At 31.8% G+C, this 16,589-nt stretch overlaps 2 protein-coding genes across 2 annotated transcripts in view; one reads left to right on the top strand and one right to left on the bottom strand.

Moving 5' to 3' along the window:
- Nucleotides 1-624: 624 nt before the first annotated feature.
- LOTGIDRAFT_144418 (hypothetical protein) lies at nt 625-4,072 on the bottom strand (the record flags this gene model as incomplete). Its single annotated transcript, XM_009055176.1, has 7 exons — nt 625-817; nt 1,065-1,152; nt 1,474-1,809; nt 2,134-2,419; nt 2,786-2,882; nt 3,532-3,715; nt 3,880-4,072. Coding segments are annotated over 7 exons (1,377 nt in total), but the record flags the coding sequence as incomplete, so codon positions are not given.
- A 3,831-nt stretch (nt 4,073-7,903) lies between these two features.
- Nucleotides 7,904-16,589, top strand: part of LOTGIDRAFT_175054 (hypothetical protein) — a gene marked incomplete at both ends in the record, with an annotated part of 10,126 nt that continues 1,440 nt past the window's right edge. The window contains 12 exons of the mRNA XM_009055175.1: nt 7,904-7,971; nt 9,188-9,435; nt 10,200-10,306; nt 11,881-12,051; nt 12,300-12,371; nt 12,532-12,721; nt 13,084-13,145; nt 13,454-13,572; nt 14,009-14,102; nt 14,410-14,595; nt 14,855-15,020; nt 15,273-15,371. Of these exons, the coding sequence (XP_009053423.1) occupies nt 7,904-7,971; nt 9,188-9,435; nt 10,200-10,306; nt 11,881-12,051; nt 12,300-12,371; nt 12,532-12,721; nt 13,084-13,145; nt 13,454-13,572; nt 14,009-14,102; nt 14,410-14,595; nt 14,855-15,020; nt 15,273-15,371 (1,582 nt within the window). The remainder of the gene's footprint in view (nt 7,972-9,187; nt 9,436-10,199; nt 10,307-11,880; nt 12,052-12,299; nt 12,372-12,531; nt 12,722-13,083; nt 13,146-13,453; nt 13,573-14,008; nt 14,103-14,409; nt 14,596-14,854; nt 15,021-15,272; nt 15,372-16,589) is intronic.

The raw sequence follows: 16,589 nt of genomic DNA, 5'->3' as shown, positions 1-16,589 counted from the left end.
ACAATCTAACCCTAAGTACAATTTACTATGACAAAAACAGGAGAAAAACAAAAATTTTGACAACATTAATTAAAAAAAAAAAAAAAGTTTGGCAGGGAGAAACATATCTCCTATTTTGACTTAGGTAAAATAAAAACTGACACATTTAAAAACAGAAACAGCATTTAGAGGTTGACAATAAAAATAAAGGCACTGTCAGTTTATACATATAGAAGAATTCCTTACACTGGCTCATCCCCAGCTGATAGAGTTTGTATTTTAATATCTGTATCAGTTTTCAGAATAAAAAATCAAGCTGGCAGGCTTGTAGGTGTCAAGTCCATTTTACCAATATAATAGACAGTCTAAGCCTGTAGCTGAGATTGAGCTCTGTCACCTGATATGGTAAATATCTCTCAAAGCAAGTATGTAGACAACTATACAGAAAGCTGAAATTGAGCTTTCAGCTTATCAGTAAATATTGATACACCAATATCACATCAAGTTTTGGAGTCGCATCATAAATAAGTATTTCTCTTCAATGATAGTTCACTCATAAAATATGTTATACTAGTAAACCTTTCACTTCAGTCCAAATTAAAGGAAAGATAACTCCACAAGCCTTGTAGAAGATCATAAAATATGTTATACTAGTAAACCTTTCACTTCAGTCCAAATTAAAGGAAAGATAACTCCACAAGCCTTGTAGAAGATCATAAAAGATCTATATAGTACTCTATGTACAGCCCAGAATGGTTCACTCCGTATCACTGATAAAATAGCGTACATTGCCACTGCAAAGAAATGTCCAATTAATAAATGTGGTTTCGGTGTTAATCTGAAAATAGAAAATAATTAAATATTTTAATATTATAGATAAGAAGAAGGTGATATAGAAAAGTTGAAACTACTAGCTACTGTATGGTTACAAATTTCCACTGCTGAGATTAATGACAAGATTGAATTGTAACAGAATCTAATAGAAAGTAAAAGAAGTTTTGATTTGTCAGTCAAACATTGATTAAACAGAATATTAATATTACTAGTCTCAGGTTAGTCTGGATATATTACATATCTTAACTTACACTGAGAGTAATCCTACTGGACCATTAACACATTCTCCTCCCAGTTTAAAATATTCAAAACAAGCTCGTTTTAAACTATGTAGATGTACTGAAATATACAATAATATATATTGATAAGATTCATGTTAATATAATAAAATAGACTGTCCAGGGATGTCCAGTTGTCCAAAATTACAGACAGTCAGGCCTTGCCTTTGAGCAGTATCGCAGACAAAACTTAAAGTGATTTTCTGAAACATACTGATCACAATTTATAGTGATTAAACACAAATAAACAGAATTTCAACAAATCTTGTCCTAGAAGAGTAACTCCCCCTGTCTCACTACTGATATCTAGCACAATAGTTATAAGCTAAATATCGAAATAACCCTTTTTCAGACCAACAAGGGCCACAACTCTGATACTTACCATCACTAGCAGCAAACAATTCATACAGAGCCTGGGCTAAAACATTCACAACAAATGAATGGGTCTGTTTTCTACGTAACTGAAATACTCTGGAAGCTGTAATTAATTCTTCATAATTTGTAAGATCAGGAATAGTTTTAAGTAAATCTCTCCATATAACAGCATCATTCAGGGCTACAGACATACCACCTCCCGTTAAAGGATGTCTCATATTAAAGGCGTCACCTATCACCAAGACACCTGGTTTCTCTATAGGTGACGGAGGTAAGAAACTGTTTGGCATTGTTCTTAATCTTCCATTTATCACTCCATCTATAAAAGGTTCTCTGATGTGTGCTAAAATTAAAAAAAAAAACTTATTTATAATAACAATGATGTTGATCTGATTATGTTCTGTAAAAAAAAAAGGTAAAATTAGTTGAAAACCTAGTTGTTATGTTAGAGTTGACTTTAATTTAAACAGTAAGCAATCTGCATTTAACAAGTTACGTCCCTTGGATATCTTTATTTCACACTGTAGACCTGTGTGTATTTACTAGTAGGCCATAACAATTCAAATCTATCAGAACATGATTCAATTCATGCTGCTGTTTCAGATACACAACCCACATCTAGACAGTAAGTTGCTTTCTTATTTAAGTAGAATTAAACAGAACCTACCAGGCATCTGTGGTGCTATGTTATTTAAGATATGTTCCTTCATACTTCCTTCAACTTGACCTCGAACATCAACTAGAACTCTGGTATCATGAGATGAGATCTGATATATCAATACTGGACTGGGTTTAGCCAGGACGAGCTCGGCATGGTTCATAAGAGATTGGGGACAATCCAACATTAACGTGCCGACAAAATGAGAATAAACTGTCACATCTTCCTTCACTAACTGTTTACGGAATTTAGAAAAACAACCATCAGCTACTATAGTCAGTGGAGCATACACCTCCTGAAATGATAAAACAAAATAAAGTTTTATATCACATAGAAGTTGGCAATAATTCCAACCAGTTGTCTCCCCAAACAGCAACAAGATGAATCGTGGCTCAAACTACAAATTCTACTTTTGTTTCAAGAACATTAACTGTTGAAACATTAATCAAATCAACAGGCACATTAAAGATGCCCCTAATTGCACACTGCATGGTGTTGCCCATCTTTATTAGCCCACATGGTGCAGAAGGATGTAAAGCTCCATTCATTTCATTTCATTTCACTAATCAAATCATTCAAGATCTCATCAATATGAATCTCTGTTGAGTTCACAAGGAAATATGGAAGGACGGGGCATTATGTTGTAGAGAATAAATTATACCTTGACTGAGTTGTCCCCCTTGGTTTTATATTGTACACCTATTACTACACCTTTATCTTCTATCAGTTTGTGAGCCATCGCTTCTATATATGTTACACTGAAATAATGAGATCAAATTACAGAAAAATCAAAAAACTAATTACTACCAAATATTGAGCCATTATCATTTAATTCATAACTATTAATATTACATTTAAATTTCATAAAAAAAATTGGATTTCAAATGAATATTTTTCAGGTTACCATATCACAAGTGAGTTTTAGTGGGCTAGTATTTTATCTATGTCAGAATTTAACTGACACTAGTGACTAAAATGATAGAGAACTGGTCATGTAATATAAAATATTAAAATATTGACATAACATAGATATTAACCAGTGTATTGTTTTAATTTAGACATGATATTGTGACAGTAGTGATACAATCAGTGTTAAAATATGACAATATAATATTATCTATGTTGATATATATCTAAACATTAGTACATGTTCTACATATTCTAACATTCTTTTATCACTATTGGATTAGGTCGAGAACTCATTGAACAAGAGATTTTTTTTTAAACTTAAGGTTACAACTTCCATAGATATGACTTGGTTTCCATTTTACTAACAATTCAAATTAACTTATAATATAGAAAGTATCGAGAGCTGTATTTCAATCAGGTTGAAAGAAATAACTTACAGAATGAGAAGAAAATAGAAATCTAATCATGATATTTGATTTAATTTGGAATAAAACTTACTTTTTCTCCTGTTGGGCTCTCTCTCTAAGTGACATGATAAATCTTCCATGGTGAAAAGCTCGTCCCTGAGTCACCTCCTGGGTAGAGCCTTCTTTAGGGTAGGGGACTGTTACTTCTGTTTGAGTTTCTAAATCATGTATAACATAACCTTTTATAGGATGGGCATCTAAACCATTTACTGTATCTGAAATTATTAAAATCAATAATAGATATATTTATCTTAATATTCATTTTACCAGCTGATTGAGCTCAATTTCAGCTATCTATGTCAATGTTATCGATCTGTACAAGCTGAAATTGATATTTATGGCCTAGAAAACAAGATAGGTAGCTGTTTACAAGACCAACCTTCCAGACCAAGTTTAGTTAGAGCTTTTATTCCACCTGGCTGTAACAATTCACCAACTATTCTATCAGGTTCTTTCATATCTCTCTCAATAACTGTTACCCTCCGACCATCTCGAGATAAAACAGTGGCTAACGCTGACCCTAGTACACCTGACCCTATTATAATTATTTCTGGTTCTTCTGTTTTACTGGTAAATACATGATCAGGTCTATCTACTGATATAATCTGGAAGGACAGAAAAAAACAAACTGGAATAAGAAAAGTCAAGAAAAGAGCTTAGTAATTTTACAAAAGAAATAAAATCATGAATTGCAAATTAAAGTCCTATTACAGTGTTAGCACCTCTATCTTCCTCACAAGGTGACACACAAAAATCTGTCAGTACAGCCCATTTTGTGTTGGGTTGGGAATGTTGGATCATCAAAACCCCAGATCAAATGTTCAATCCTAGTCCCCTTTCTTACCTTTCTGATATTTTTGATGTAAATAAAAAGATAAGTGATAAGAATAACCATTAGAGCAATAGCTAACATCATCATGTACATCAGACCATCTCCTCCAACATACTCTCCTCCTAGACATATTAAACTACTCAATATCATCTTCTGTCTTCTCTGAAATATTAAAATATCAACGTTACCATGAGATAGAGCTGAGCTATCAATCTGTATTATTATGACATTTTTCAGAACTAAAAGCTTGAACAGAACTTACAGCTTTCCTACTCTAACTTCAGGTTCTTTAACTGGTTTTAGTTCTGAAAAAGGATACAGACCGCTGATATTGAATTAAATTACATGGATACCTTGTTTCAGGGGGGAAAAAGAAAAAAGCCTGGCATCAGCTGAAACTGAAGAAAGAGCTTAATTAAGCTGGATCTGAAAAAGTCAGGGGCTGGAATGAGTGTGATGATAGAGTCAACAAGTTCCTTTAGACCAGATAAGGTCCATCATCTTTATCTGTACAGTCAGAAAGTTAAAGAGAGTTATGGTTACATAATAAATTTTAATAAAAAATAAAATGAAAGTAGAATTTATCAGCTGATAAAACACAAAACAGACTTTGACTTCAAAATACGATCAGGATGATTCGAAATCAACTTGACAATTTCCCATTCTTGATTAATGATGTTTAATTAAGTTATGTTAATTTTACAAACCTTAAACTGTCAACCATTAAATTAACACATTCATTAAGCATACATTAATGATCATCAGCAGGTGCCCGTTTCCGTGAGGACATAAACATGGTGATTCGTCTGCTGATCGCTTCTCAACCAATCACAAACAAATATAACATTTAGCTCGAACCAGTTCCATATTTTCTCACGTAATTTCTAAAATTATTCAATTTCAAATTTGTTTTTTTCAAACATGTGAAAATAATTTTGAATTAGATATTTTTCAAAGACTGGTGCATAAATTTACAAAATTTTATTTCGCGGAATATTTTCTTTCTTTGCTGCGGAAATGCATAATATTGCAAAATGTCGGAAAGTGTGTTTGAATTTACCAATCCACCCAGTTCAGCAAGCTCTATTTCGGATAGGTAATACAAATTATATTTCCCTTTATTACGAATAGCTGGAAAAGGTATTCTTTTACAGACCTATTTCAATTTTGGCCCCTGATTTTAATTTTTTCCTTTTTTCCCGTCCCATCTGATTCATGTGTGCGCTTCCATGATGAAATATTACTAAAAATAGAACAATAATAAAGGGCCACATTGTGCTAATGCAGCAAATCCATCCAGTTCAGAGTTTATAGCTTTCTTAAACAGCATCCGTTTGTAAATTCTTAAACAAAATCAGTCTTAAACAATCTGTTACACATATTAAGATGTGCAGTTTGCTTTATCAGCTGATACTAATAGAAATATAAGAGCTTAATTTCCGCTACAGCTGTGCAAAGACAGTACACCTATTGTGAAAAACTCTCTGAAAGGGATGTCAAGTTGACAAACCTACATACTAAATAAATATTATTAGCTATGCGACTTTCTTTAAGAGATTCCCGGTTGAAAACCTGTATAATAGACATTATAAGCTATTATTGTGAACTCTTTAAAAGAGATGGTTGACGATAACCTGCTAATGATGTCAAGATTCTAACGCTCTAACTAACTGCACTCCAATCCTCCCTCTAAAGTGTAGTTTCCTGTTTGTTTGGTATAAAAGAATAGAATAAATTAACTGATAAAAGCCCATAATTATTTCTATCTTGTAATCAGGATAAAATCTCAAGTGATGCACCCCATTATATGATGTGTTTACTGTGAACATATTATTTATATCGCTGTGAACGTCATAGCTAGACATTGATTGATTACTTCTGTCTCTAATACAAGGTTTACCTGCTAAAGTGAAACACGGTAGAAGTATATAATAGTTTTTGAAATGTTGAGGAGACAATGAGTGATTTACAGAATTAATTTTCTTGTGTAAATTTTGATTGCTATATTTCATTGGATGATCAGGTAGTTTATAAATTTTGACCAGTCCATATTGCACTTTTGTTCAACATTATCTCCTGATGTTTATAAAACACTTTTATTTCATTGGTCTTGACAATCTGACCAATTATTTAAGTGATAAAAAATATCTATGTATAGTAAAGTTTAGTTCAAGATTTTGTTATTTTTTGTCTATATTGGTATATCTTGTGTGCTGATTGCTGAAGCAAAGTTCAATTCTTTGTGTTTTTATTATCAGATCTAAACTGTGATCTGGTATTATTTTTGTTAAAATTGTTTTTATGTTTACTCTGTGATTTATTCGAGATATAAATATATAAGTATCACCTCTTGAATTAAAAAGACTCTAATTGTTGTGAAAACTAGTTGACATTCAGAATACAGCTCGACCTGCCAGCTGTCACAGACTGTATGAATGAACATATTTATTTATAAATGTGATGATACAGCTTTTCATTATTGTGTAGACTGAGGATTGTTTATTAGACTGATGTAGGCTAGATGTACAGTAGTTTTAGTCACAGTCCAACTAGTCAGTCATTTAATGGTCCTATCTTTGTATGGATTGAAAAGTGGATGAAACTTGAGCCGTTTTTTCATTATTGGACCAATTTTCTAGCTTGGATGTATTACATTTGATTTAGTTTTTGTATGAAACTGAAACATATTTTTTATTTTGTGAATTTTAATAGTGGATGAAAGTCAAGCTGTATTTTATAAATAGACTAGTTATCTAGCTGTTAAGTTAAATATTTCTCTGGAATACGTCTAGTATTTTATTTAAAATTTGTATTAAATGTTGGATGTATTACATCTAGTTTTTAATTGTAAAGATTGAATTCAATTCTAAACTTTAATCATTTTTCAGTCTTGTTGGTTGAATAATAGCTTGTCAACACCATAAATTATTTTAATTAATGAAACCACTTTTCTGTTAGAAAATTTGGATTATATTATTGAATTTTAGTTTTTACTTAAAAAACTGATTTATTTTACTAATTGGACTACTTTCTGTCTGTTTTATTGAAATCTGCTGTATTGAAACATTAGTTATAGTTTTAACTCATACAGACAATTGACCTAATATAAATAGTTAGTGTAGTTTAACTTCAAGTTAAAAAGAAAAAAAAACTGTTTGTGTGAAGAAAATAACTCTTTAAAATCAAGAGGCAGTCAGCTGATTTATCACTGTTTAAAGAAATATACAAACAGTGTATATGTGCAGTAAAAGTGTTATTTACAGTTGATATTGCCCGGTTTGTGTGCAGTAAAAGTGTTATTTACAGTTGATATTGCCCGGTTTGTGTGCAGTAAAAGTGTTATTTACAGTTGATATTGCCCGGTTTGTGTGCAGTAAAAGTGCTCTACAGCTGATATTGTAAGATTAATGTATGTTTAGTAAAAGTGGACTGTAGAGTTGATAGCACCATTAAAAACAATTTTTATAAATGAGTATTTGATATGAGACATGGTATATGGGAAGTAAAAGTGGTATATTGAATTGATATTGCCCAGTTTATATTGTATATTGAGTAATATATAGAGGGCATTATGTCTGATGTATTGAATAATAATAAAAATGATGTTGATAACCAGCTGGCTGAGGACAAAGTTAAAGTGTAAGTCTTTTTTTTTAATTTTTTGTTTTGTTGTTGGAGAAATTAGAGAGTCCACATCATGGCTAATTCTGTTTATTTGATATTTAGGGTTGCCTTTCGTATAGTCCACATGGCTAATAATTTTAATTTGGTATTAAAATTGTCCATTATAAATAGGTGTAAGTGATCAGTTGGTAAAAATAAATCAAATATTTAAACCAAGCTGAAATTATTTAATATTTTATTTTGATATATATCTTGTTAATGGAAGGATGTTAATTTGGTATTTTATTATTTTGTAATTTATGGTTTTAATCTTTCATAATTCAAGATAAATATAGAAACAGTTTATCAACTTAACACTATTTCCGTCTTTTCTATCATTTACTTTGTTAAAGTCGCACTTTTCTTGTCATTAACATGATTAAATATACAAACTATCTGAACCCGTCTCAAGTTACAGACACAAGAACAAATACAGCTTGTCAAACTTCAGTAGAGACACAGCTAGGTTGTAATAGGTCAGTAGTCTGGAGATGGCACAAAGGGAAACAACATGTTTCAGGTTCTGTTTTAATATTTCTATAATGGCCTTGTCGTCTGATATAATCCTGCCTTGTCTGGTATAATTCTGCCTTGTCGCCTGGTATAATCCTGCCTTGTCTGGTATAATCTTGCCTTGTCGTCTGGTATAATCCTGCCTTGTCGCCTGGTATAATCCTGCCTTGTCGTCTTGTATAATCCTGCCTTGTCGCCTGGTATAATCCTGCCTTGTTGTCTGGTGTAATCCTGCCTTGTCGTTTGGTATAATTCTGCCTTATTGTCTGGTATAATCCTGCCTTGTCGTTTGGTATAATCCTGCCTTGTTGTCTGGTATAATCCTGCCTTGTCGTCTTGTATAATCCTGCCTTGTTGCCTGGTATAATCCTGCCTTGTCGCCTAGTATAATCCTGCCTTGTTGTCTGGTATAATCCTGCCTTGTCGTCAGGTATAATCCTGCCTTGTCGCCTGGTATAATCCTGCCTTGTCGCCTGGTATAATCCTGCCTTGTCGCCTGGTATAATCCTGCCTTGTCAGGTATAATCCTGCCTTGTCGTTTGGTATAATCCTGCCTTGTTGTCTGGTATAATCCTGCCTTGTCGCCTGGTATAATCCTGCCTTGTCGCCTGGTATAATCCTGCCTTGTCGTATGAATTCCCAAATTATTTTAAGATTTTTTTATTTCTGTGTTTTTCAGTGGGGAAGATGATGAAATAAATAGCTATGGTGATAAACATTACACAACAACTACCACCCCAACAACACCAACCAAACCTACAAAAAGTCCCACCAAATCAATATCGGCCAAAAAGAAAGTGAAAGCACAGGCTGCATACACGAAGTCGAGTGGTCGTGTTGTTTACACTGGTAGTCGAACATTATATACTGCAGGTCGACCACCTTGGTATGATTCACAGGGTCAACTCAAAAAACCTTTTGTTATAGGTAAGTGTATGAAAATTTCCCTCATTGTACAGTGCATGAGGTTGCTGGGGTTATTTAGCCAAAACAGGATAATTAAAAACAGGGTAACATTTTATAAGAATATTTTTTATTGAGTAGTATTTCTTATTTACATTTCTTATTTTTATTTCAAGAAATTTTGTAAAAGTATTTTGTTGATTTGACCTACTAATGTTTTGGGGGGCTAGATGACATTAGTTAATAACTTGTTTTTACACCCAGGGGGTCAGGTTAAAAGATGTTTTTAGGGTGGGCATGCTCTACTTACTGTTTATATCATATTTCATCAAGATTTTCTGATATATTTATTATGTTGAATATAAGGCACAAGGTAAAAGACTTCAAATTTCAATTGATAGAGATAAAATGCAGAATGTGATTCAGAAATTATATGGGTTTGACAGTAAAATTGTATTTTGGTAAAGGCTAAGGGTGAAAAACCTGCTACAGCAAAGTTTAAACATTCAAATAATTACTGTAGGTTAATATTAAAAGATATACAATGTTTTGTTATCTAAAAGGAAATCTGAAATAGTGAATAAAAACCAATCTATAAATCCCCACCATTATTCAAAATTCTAATATAACAGGAAAATGAAATAAAAGATAAGAATAATGAATCTATATGGAGAGTAAAATGTAAAGGCACATATCAATAACTGAGTGTATGTTTTGTTTATAGAGAAATACCACCAGCCTGTAGCAATGTTCTCAATTATAAGATATTTTGTTCTGTCTATTTTCAGGAATATGTGGCGGCAGCGCCTCAGGAAAAACTACAGCTTCGAGAAAAATAATAGAAGCTTTAGATGTACCGTGGGTCAGCTTACTGAGTATGGACTCTTTTTATAAGGTATATAAACACTTTCTGTGTTCTCCCAGTGGTGGTGCTAACATCACAAGACGGGGGGTACCAATAGGGCACAGACTAACTTGATGTGGGGACAACTGCCCAGGTTAAAATTAAAAATCTGTTCTCCCTAATATTAAAGGAATATTTTCTACATGCCCCTGTGGGTGTATGTTACCATGGTAAAATAGTTATCTTAACAAAGGACAAGACTGGTGACCTTTAACATGAGTGCTGAAATTGGCCTGTCAAGACCTTGACTTCATTGATCTAATAATAGTAAGGAGGATATCTATATAATATATGATTTATCAACCTTATTGTTATATATTATGGAAACTGAAGAATTTTAAATAATTTTGTAGCCCTATGACCTCTGTGTTTGTGTAATAATTTTAAATTGTATATTTTTACTGACCTTGTGTTTATGATAAATGGGATAGGTGCACCATTTTTGGGGGTTGATTTGAATATATGTAAATAGTCTTCAGAAGTACTAGAAGTCACATATTTCCCTCAAAAATACTTCAAATTTCTTTTCCTATTTCTATATATGGCTAGATGTCCTCTTTTTAACTTTCAAACATAGATAATTCTGGACACACATGGAACTGAAGGCTCAGATTTCAACATTATTACTGATTAGCTTAGCTTAATACCGATCTCCGAGACTAAAGTATGATCGTTAAAAAAAATGGCACAACCGTCCCTTTAAGATAATTATCCTGTTTTAATTATCTATTATTTATATATATATATATAATTATATTCACTCAGAAATATAAAAAATTATTACAAATTTCCATTATATATTTCACAGAGAAAAATTCTATATTTATTATAAAAATAATACATAATTAAAACAGGATAATTTTCTTAAAGGGACAGTTGTAAATTTACTAACAATACAGAAATATTCAATTTTTGCAACAGTTTCCCCTGTATTTCAATAAAAGTTGGTATTTACAATACTTGGGTAAAAAATTTTAAAATTCAGTACCAAAAAGTGAAAGAAATTTAATTTCAATACAATATTTGTTATTTTGAAGCTGGCTTTACTCACCCGTAGTAAATAATTACTATAAATATTTTGATTTTGCACCCAATGACCTAGTTATTATTAATAACTGTTATTGTATAAAGTAGGTCAATGACCTAGTTATTATTAATAACTGTTACTGTGTAAAGTAGGTCAATGAGAGAATTGACATCAAAATATTTTTTATTGGTTGAATGCCTCCATTATTCTACAACCAATTATCTCCTTTTTTTATAGTCAAATGACTGAACTAGAAAACTTTTTCAACAACAGTTTCTCAAAGTAAAAATTAAGAATATAGACTTGTGTTTTTGATATAAAGTGACATCTATTATGATATTTAGTATTACCATTAAATTGTCAGCCTTTGTGTCCACTATTCCTCTTGTAAACTCTCTAGAATCTACAGTTTTTAATCTTTGTGAAGTTACTGCCCTTGTTGCAAAATGATACATATTACCAAATTATTAACAATACCTATATCCCTGTAGCCACCCAGTAACTCTATGTTGACAGAATTAGTGTTTTGTTCTTCCAGGTTTTAAATAAAGAGCAACATGAACAAGCCGCGAGAAATGAATATAATTTTGATCATCCGGACGCCTTTGATTTTAAACTTTTAATAGCCACGTTAAAAAGATTAAAAGAAGGGAAGATCGTGAAAGTTCCTGTTTATAATTTTAATACTCACGGCCGAGAACCTGCAGATGTAATTATTTTCGTTTCATATTTTATAATTGTTTACAGATAGCTGTAAGAAAGGATGATTTCTGTTACAATGATAACAACTTACTTTCTCAAGGTCCTTAGTCAGATCTCTTGGCATTAATCTCCCATGTATTATCTGAACTAGATACAACTGGGTCAACTGGAATTATGAGAAAAGTAAACTATGCTGGCAGTTTGAAACAGTTTGATTTGAGAAGAGATAAAAACATTATGATTATATTTTTACAGAAAACAATATATGGAGCTAATGTGGTGATATTTGAAGGAATTATGATATTCTATAGTAAAGAATTATTAAACGTACGTATAAACTTCTTATATTTGTCTTTGTAAACTTCCCTGATGAGGATTTTATATCTGAAACACTACCAGAGATCAGGATAGTTAAAACCACTGCCCCTATTGATTGGCCAACTTGAAACTCACATGACATCATGAATATTTATATATTTTATTCTAGTTGATGGATATGAAGATATTTATAGACACAGATTCTGATGTCCGACTAGCGAGACGATTAAAACGTGATATATCAGATCGAGGCCGAGATCTCGGTGGAGTATTACATCAATATAATAAATTTGTTAAACCAGCGTTTGAACATTATATAGAGCCCACCATGTCAGTGGCAGATATTATAGTTCCTAGAGGTAAGTGTTATTTTTACTCTATTTAAACCTGGCTCCCCCTGTCTGTGATACAGTTTGGACTGGCTGATATAGAATGGTTAGTTGTTTCAGTTAGACAGTTAACAAAGGCCTGGTTTTCTAAATACTATCCTTGTAAAATATCCCTCAAGAGTTTGGAAATAAACAATGCTGATTTTTAAGAATATGTAGGTTAATGCCCCTTTCCTAGTTAAAAGATCTTACTGCACTCAGTATTGTGATGTCCATTGCCTTGATTTGAGTTGAGTTGAGTTGAGTTGAGTTGAGTTGAGTTGAGCTATCAGTCATCCCCTGACAGTAAAACAAGTTTACAGCTGAATAATCAATGTAAATATATATTTCAGGTGGAGAAAATGACGTGGCTATTAATCTTATAGTCATGCATGTACATACACAATTACAAAATGTAAGATAATCTTTTAATACCTTAATATAATACATATCATTATCTTGATATCTTCTTTTGTGCCTTTTCTGTAGTTTATTCTACTCGTCATCCATGATCTAACAAAATTCTTTTCTTAACATGTTCTAGGTCATTAAGATATTCAACCAATTAAATGCTCTGTTCAGTGAAAGATTACTTTACCATATATGAGATCTGGGATAATTATTATTATTATTATTATTAACTTGTATTGTTCACATGTTTTTATGTACCAATGTTGTTGTTGTTGTTCAGTATTTAAATGTTAATATTGTGTTTTATTGTAGAGAGGGTTTAAATTACGTTCTAAGTTAGCGAATGCAGCATGTAACGGGGAACCTACCCCTAGTAGTCTGTATGTTCTAGAACAAACTTCACAAATAAAGGGTCTTCATACTTTTATCAGGTAGGATAATCTCAATCTATTTCTCTTTTCTCCTTTTTCTTTACCCAATCCCCAGCCCATCTTTCATCATATACACTGTGTTTTCTAAACATCAAAACAATATTTGTACTGGTGCTTATACCTCCTCCTTACCCAAGACGCCCAAAGTCTTGACCTCATCTATACCAAAACCTTGACCTCATCTATACCAAAGTCTACCTTATACCAAAGTTACCTCATCTATACCAAAGTCTTGACCTCATCTATACCAAAGTCTTGACCTCATCTATACCAAAGTCTTGACCTCATCTATACCAAAGTCTTGACCTCATCTATACCAAAGTCTTGACCTCATCTATACCAAAGTTATTATAGATGTTGAGTGATGATATTTTTACCGTGAGTTTTATCAATTTATAAGTTTTATATTGATATAATTTTGAAATGTTTGTTATAGGAATAAAGATACGGCTCGAGATGAATTTATTTTTTATTCCCAAAGACTAATGAGGTTGTTGTTTGAATACGCCATGTCCATGATTCCATTTAAGGTAAGAGAAGGAACTTCTGTAAATATTTCTTCTTTTTGATATGTTATTTTAATTTCTTCAAATCTTTCTGAAGTTACTATCTTTCTGAAGTTACTATCTTTCTGAAGTTACTCACCTGGTATATCTGTCAGATACAATGTTTTTTATGTTTTTTTTTGTTTTTTTTTTTCATTCTGCTCCACATTGAGGTTGATAACCTCTTTACCATTACATTTGTTATTAAAATGGCTCACAGCATCGATAGAAGAAATACAAAATGCATATGCAAATTTTCTTAATTTCTTAAAAATATATTTGGTATTTTCAGTCTGTCCGAATTGAAACACCTCAAAATGTTCCGTATGAAGGTAAACGTCTGACTAATATAAAGATATGTGGAGTATCAATATTAAGGGCCGGAGAAACCATGGAACCTGCGCTATGTGCTGTGTGTAAAAATATTCAAATTGGTAAAATATTGATTCAAACTAACTTAGATACAGGGGAACCAGAGGTTAGTTTAATTGTATTTCTTGTTTAGGGTATTTCACTTCCTCGTAGATGCTATCCCACAATTCCATGCTAATCAAGAAATGGGTTCTAAACGACCCGCTATGATTGGTCAGAAATATAGTCATTAAAATTATCAGGACCTAAAAAAAAACATCTCATGGGAATTTCGTATGTTTTAATTTGGTGCTTTCTTGTTTGTATTTTTCAACTAATTTGTAAACTTTTGGAAGCTTTTTATGGAAAACAAATTAATATTTTAGCTGCATTATTTACGTCTACCTAAAGATATAAAGGAACAATATGTGATGTTATTGGATGCTACCGTAGCAACAGGTGCTGCTGCTATCATGGCTATCAGAGTATTATTAGATCATGATGTAAAAGAAGATCATATTACTCTCTGTTCTTTATTAATGGCTGAATCAGGTACAACATTTTATTCTTTGATTCTTAATTTTTATCATATTTCTCAATCTGGAGCACCTCAACATCTTGTCTGGTAACCTGATGGTCCAGGGTTCCATCCAGGCATACGTCAAGATAATTTCATCTAATTTAATACAAAGAGAAGTCATTAATGTTCTTGATACACATGAAAAGTTAAAATAAATCTCTTTTAAACCTTGCCTTGGTTAAATATGGATATTTTTTTTAACCAGTAAATTATTTTAATTGTAGGTGTTCATTCGGTAGCATACGCTTTCCCGAAAGTAAAAATAGTTACTACAGCTGTTGATAAAGAAGTGAACGAGAAATTCCATATTTTACCAGGGATAGGTTTGTATATTACTTTGTTAAATCTTCATTCATACTTGTCGTTTTAAAAAGTGCTACAGATAGCTGAAAGTTCTTTTAATCATATCAATATTCACCTTACCAACTGGTCCTTGACCAAATCTCTTGATATACAAGCTATCTTTCTTACTGTAATATAGTTTAGCTATCTTTCTTACTGTAATATGGTTTAGCTATCTTTCTTACTGTAATATAGTTTAGCTATCTTTCTAACTGTAATATGGTTTAGCTATCTTTGTTACTGTAATATGGTTTAGCTATCTTTCTTACTGTAATATGGTTTAGCTATCTTTCTTACTGTAATATGGTTTAGCTATCTTTCTTACTGTAATATGGTTTAGCTATCTTTGTTACTGTAATATGGTTTAGCTATCTTTCTTACTGTAATATGGTTTAGCTATCTTTCTTACTGTAATATGGTTTAGCTATCTTTCTTACTGTAATATGGTTTAGCTATCTTTCTAACTGTAATATGGTTTAGCTATCTTTGTTACTGTAATATAGTTTAGCTATCTTTCTTACTGTAATATGGTTTAGCTATCTTTGTTACTGTAATATGGTTTAGCTATCTTTGTTACTGTAATATGGTTTAGCTATCTTTCTTACTGTAATATGGTTTAGCTATCTTTGTTACTGTAATATGGTTTAGCTATCTTTCTTACTGTAATATGGTTTAGCTATCTTTCTTACTGTAATATGGTTTAGCTATCTTTGTTACTGTAATATGGTTTAGCTATCTTTCTTACTGTAATATAGTTTAGCTATCTTTGTTACTGTAATATGGTTTAGCTATCTTTGTTACTGTAATATGGTTTAGCTATCTTTGTTACTGTAATATGGTTTAGCTATCTTTGTTACTGTAATATGGTTTAGCTATCTTTGTTACTGTAATATGGTTTAGCTATCTTTGTTACTGTAATATGGTTTAGCTATCTTTGTTACTGTAATATGGTTTAGCTATCTTTGTTACTGTAATATGGTTTAGCTATCTTTCTTACTGTAATATGGTTTAGCTATCTTTCTTACTGTAATATAGTTTAGCTATCTTTCTTACTGTAATATGGTTTAGCTATCTTTCTTACTGTAATATAGTTTAGCTATCTTTCTTACTGTAATATGGTTTAGCTATCTTTCTTACTGTAATATGGTTTAGCTATCTTTCTTACTGTAATATAGTTTAGCTATCTTTCTTACTGTAAT

Source organism: Lottia gigantea, assembly GCF_000327385.1.
Source record: "Lottia gigantea unplaced genomic scaffold LOTGIsca_236, whole genome shotgun sequence".
In the NCBI taxonomy this organism is placed as follows: domain Eukaryota; kingdom Metazoa; phylum Mollusca; class Gastropoda; family Lottiidae; genus Lottia; species Lottia gigantea.
The sequence above is the reverse complement of the archived record's forward strand: the minus strand, read 5'-3'. Positions and strand labels throughout refer to the sequence as shown.